Source organism: Manihot esculenta, chromosome 12 (assembly GCF_001659605.2).
Source record: "Manihot esculenta cultivar AM560-2 chromosome 12, M.esculenta_v8, whole genome shotgun sequence".
Lineage (NCBI taxonomy): Eukaryota > Viridiplantae > Streptophyta > Magnoliopsida > Malpighiales > Euphorbiaceae > Manihot > Manihot esculenta.
In genome coordinates this window covers 9,398,537-9,402,252 of record NC_035172.2, presented here as the reverse complement: position 1 = coordinate 9,402,252, position 3,716 = coordinate 9,398,537, and the positions used below count along the sequence as shown (strand labels likewise).

Genomic DNA, 3,716 nt, shown 5'->3' with positions numbered 1-3,716 from the left:
TCTAAATGTGGGGAATATGTTTTTATATTTTTATCATTCCCTATATTAATGGTAAACACCTTATTTTTCTTAATTTCGCCCAAGCTTTTATTTTTATTTTTAAATTATTCATTTTGTTTCATTAACAAGTTTTTTCTATCTCATCACTCACTTTTTTTTTTAATTTCTTCTTTTTATTTATAATTTCAATTTTTTTAAATATAATTTTTCTTTAATTTGAAAACGAATTCTCAATATAGAAATATAAATTTTTGCCTTCAAAATATTTTTAATGCTCCATGCAGTTGAGGGAGAGTAAAATATATAATTTCTCAATTCTTCTTGATTCATATAACAAATTATATTATTTAAAATAATTATATATTACTAAATCTATGCAAGCTCAAATAATTAAAAGAAAAAAAAATCACTTATGCTAATTAATTTTTTTTACGAAAAATATTTTTTATATTAACAAAATGAAAATATATTGATCAAACCATTAAATTTTACAAATTGAGAGATATAATGTTTATTTTGATGTAATTCTGGGATAAAAAAACAGGTAAATTGCCCAAATAATAACAATAATAAAATCTACATTTAGATGACCACCATAGTTTCTAAGTCATGCACAACCTTTGCTTCATCATCCAATGGGATTGGTTTATAGATCAATGCTTGTACTTGATCATCCACACTTGAGCCCTTCTTGTCATCTCCATGTTGGTAGACAACTTGGGCAGTTCTCGCTAGGTTAAAAGAAGCATTAACTATGCATAGAGGCATTGAACTTGGAGCCACCAACTCACCATTGAGCTCTATCCATAGGCTACGAATAAGCTCCCTGATTTGTTTCCTTGCTTCATCCTCACCAGAAATTCTACTTTCTCTCATAAAACATTCTATGCTTGATGCCACATCCCCTCTTTCTTGCTCCTCCTAAACGCATATTAAAAAATAAATGTTGAATGATTATTATGATAATGAATTTTAGTGCAATTATCATCGGATTAAATCCATTATGGTTATTAAATTACATACCCTTGCAGTTCCAAGATCATCCCACAGGCGAAGAATTTTTCCAGAGAAAGTGAAAAGGTCAGGATAAGGTTCCATCAAAGCCAGAGTCTGTTTATTAACACCTTGGCCCATGAGAAAAAAGGAATGAACCAATGCCATGTAAGTGCCACCTGTTGTTACCCCATTAACTAGGTATTCCTCAAGGCTTGGAACATATTCTTTGTTGAACCATTTTGCTTCTGCTAAGAACGCTTCAAACATGTCTATCCACTGCCACAACATGCATTTTTCTTGTACATAAGAAATATTTCTTGCTGTCTGAAAAATTATTTTATATCTTTAGAATCCATAATCTCTTACCGTCCTTTTTAGGTGTGGGACGATGCTCCATCCATGTTGTTTGAGTACCATGTATGCAATGTCATTAGTAGTGTTGTATAGTGCCATGTAACATATCTTCATATATTCAGGAAGTGACTCCATTGCACTAAGATCCCACCTGCATTATATAAAAAATTAAGAAGCTAAAACAGTTTATCTAGTGAATTCTTATTTAGATCCAGTCTACAAATTTATAGTGTAAATACATAATATTTTATATGGGTTAATTATCTTTTCATGGAGAATTTTTACTTAGATATAATCCATTATGAATTTAAAACACAGATAAATGGGTCTTAATTAATTTTTTCTTGCTTATTTCTTTAGGTCTATAATAAATTCAATATAAATTTTTCTATTCTCGATCTAAAATAGATAAATTTTATTATAAAATAATTGTTTGACTATGATAAATTTGTTATAAATCCACCATAATAATAATTATGGTGTAATTGTTGTGAAAACGATGGTTGGTTGTTGCATGAAATAATTTTCAACAAGATGAGAAAACAGACGGTTGATTTGCAGGGATCATTCAGTGCTTCTGGACGACATGTTCTCTCTCTCTCTCTCTGTCGTGTATAGGGGTCCCACTTTTTTATTACTCTTCATCTGTATTATAAAATTTCCTTGTTTTGGAAAGAAAATACAAACCTTCGAGTGGCTTCGGTGAAGAGAACAAGGTCAGGTAATGAACCATAAGTGTCGAAAATATCATCAATAACTAGTAAGATAGCTATGGTTTTTGTTAACTCAATACGGCAATTAGAATTATATGGCTCTGGGAATATTCCCACAGTCCATAAGTAGCACTCTAATGGTCGATCTCTGGCAAAACCAAGCTTCTCAACTAGACCCAGTTGTTTCCACCACCTAAGCAAATTAACAAAATGGGTAAATTCTAATTAGAACTGCAGATTTTCCAAGAACTTGATTGGAAAATTCACATAATGATTTCATTACCTAATGATCTCAACCAGCTCTTTTTGGTGGAGTTGTTGAACTGCATTAAAATCTAACTTGGCTAAGTCCAGAAGGTCTGGGCTGTGGTTGCTTTCTCTGCTGTATTCATCAATGTAGTTTCTGGCTTCCAATCTTGACATCCTCAAGTGCCGAGGAACCTCCAAGGCTTGAACAACTTGCCTTCTGTGCTGAGATGGTAGGAGTGAAAATGATCTTTTCTGCAGGTGGGTTCTTGTGAATTCCATGGCTTGCACCAATTCTTCTTCTTCCTTTGTGCCTAAATAAGATGCTTCGTATAGGCTTAACAAACCCAGTGGGTCTTTGCTCAAAGACTGCTTGAATTTCCCGTCTCTGCCCTTGAATTCACTGAAAACATCTGTTAAATAAAGATTTATATTTGTTAAACTTTCTTTTTCATTGTTTGAGCTCGTGAGTTCTGTACTGCAACTCCTTAACTCGGTTTGAGTATTGAATGAAAAATTAAGAGGTGTACCAGAAGAAGCTGGGAAGCCATTATGCCTCAGCAATCGGAAGCGAAGAGCAGTGGCAAGGAGATCTTGGTCATCAGGATTCCAATCCACAAATCTTTCAAGTAGCATACTGATTTCTTCTTCAAAGTGATACCCGAGTCCTAGCCGTTGGATTGAATCAATCAGCTTCAGAGAAGCAGTTGGATTGGCTGGCGTTAGCAATTCTTTCTGGGTTCTTTCTCGCAGTTCTTCCATGGTTCTGGTGCAGTTATTAACCTGATAATATATGCAAGACCCATGACCCACAAAAACAAATTAATAAACAAACTGCTGATATAATTCGAAGATCACAATTCAAAGAAACAAAAGAAAATTACCATAGAAGGGAGATTGTTAAGTGCCTTTGGTGTTGGTTGAGGCATGAGTGATAAATGGCACCGAGGTTTGATGCAAGAGATCAAGCTGGTCTGAGTTGAAATTGGTCGCCATGAAACTCCAAGATGATGCTTAGTTGAAGCAGCAGGAATCTGCAGAAACGTGGAGATACTCATAGTTCCAATGATATTATTGATTAGAATCAGGTTCTTTGTCTTGTAGGTCATGTGCACTACCCCCTCAAGTGCTACCACATATATATAGAATTCCTTGCCTTGACTTTCAGCCCTTCAACAGTCTGCAAATTAATGCCAATCATGAAAGCGGATAACTAACTAATTTTTAATATACAATCAATAAAAAAATACAAGGGGAAACTGAGAAAAAAAAAAATAATTAGTATATGATTCTACTTATTATTTATCAAATTGACAATTTAATTATAAAATTTGTAATTTTATTTTTGTATTACTATATTATTTCTTTAATTAATTTTTAATATAATATAATTTATATATCTATAAT

The 3,716-nt window shown here is 32.9% G+C and overlaps 1 protein-coding gene across 1 annotated transcript; it reads right to left on the bottom strand.

Moving 5' to 3' along the window:
• Positions 1-424: 424 nt before the first annotated feature.
• On the bottom strand, positions 425-3,409 carry LOC110628632 (probable terpene synthase 11). Its single transcript, XM_021775412.2, has 7 exons — positions 3,194-3,409; positions 2,840-3,092; positions 2,347-2,722; positions 2,038-2,256; positions 1,363-1,501; positions 1,024-1,272; positions 425-921 (listed from the first exon to the last, which is right to left on the bottom strand). The coding sequence occupies exons 1-7, from the start codon at positions 3,365-3,367 to the stop codon at positions 583-585; spliced, it is 1,749 nt and encodes a 582-aa protein (XP_021631104.1). The 5' UTR covers positions 3,368-3,409; the 3' UTR covers positions 425-582.
• Positions 3,410-3,716: the final 307 nt, after the last annotated feature.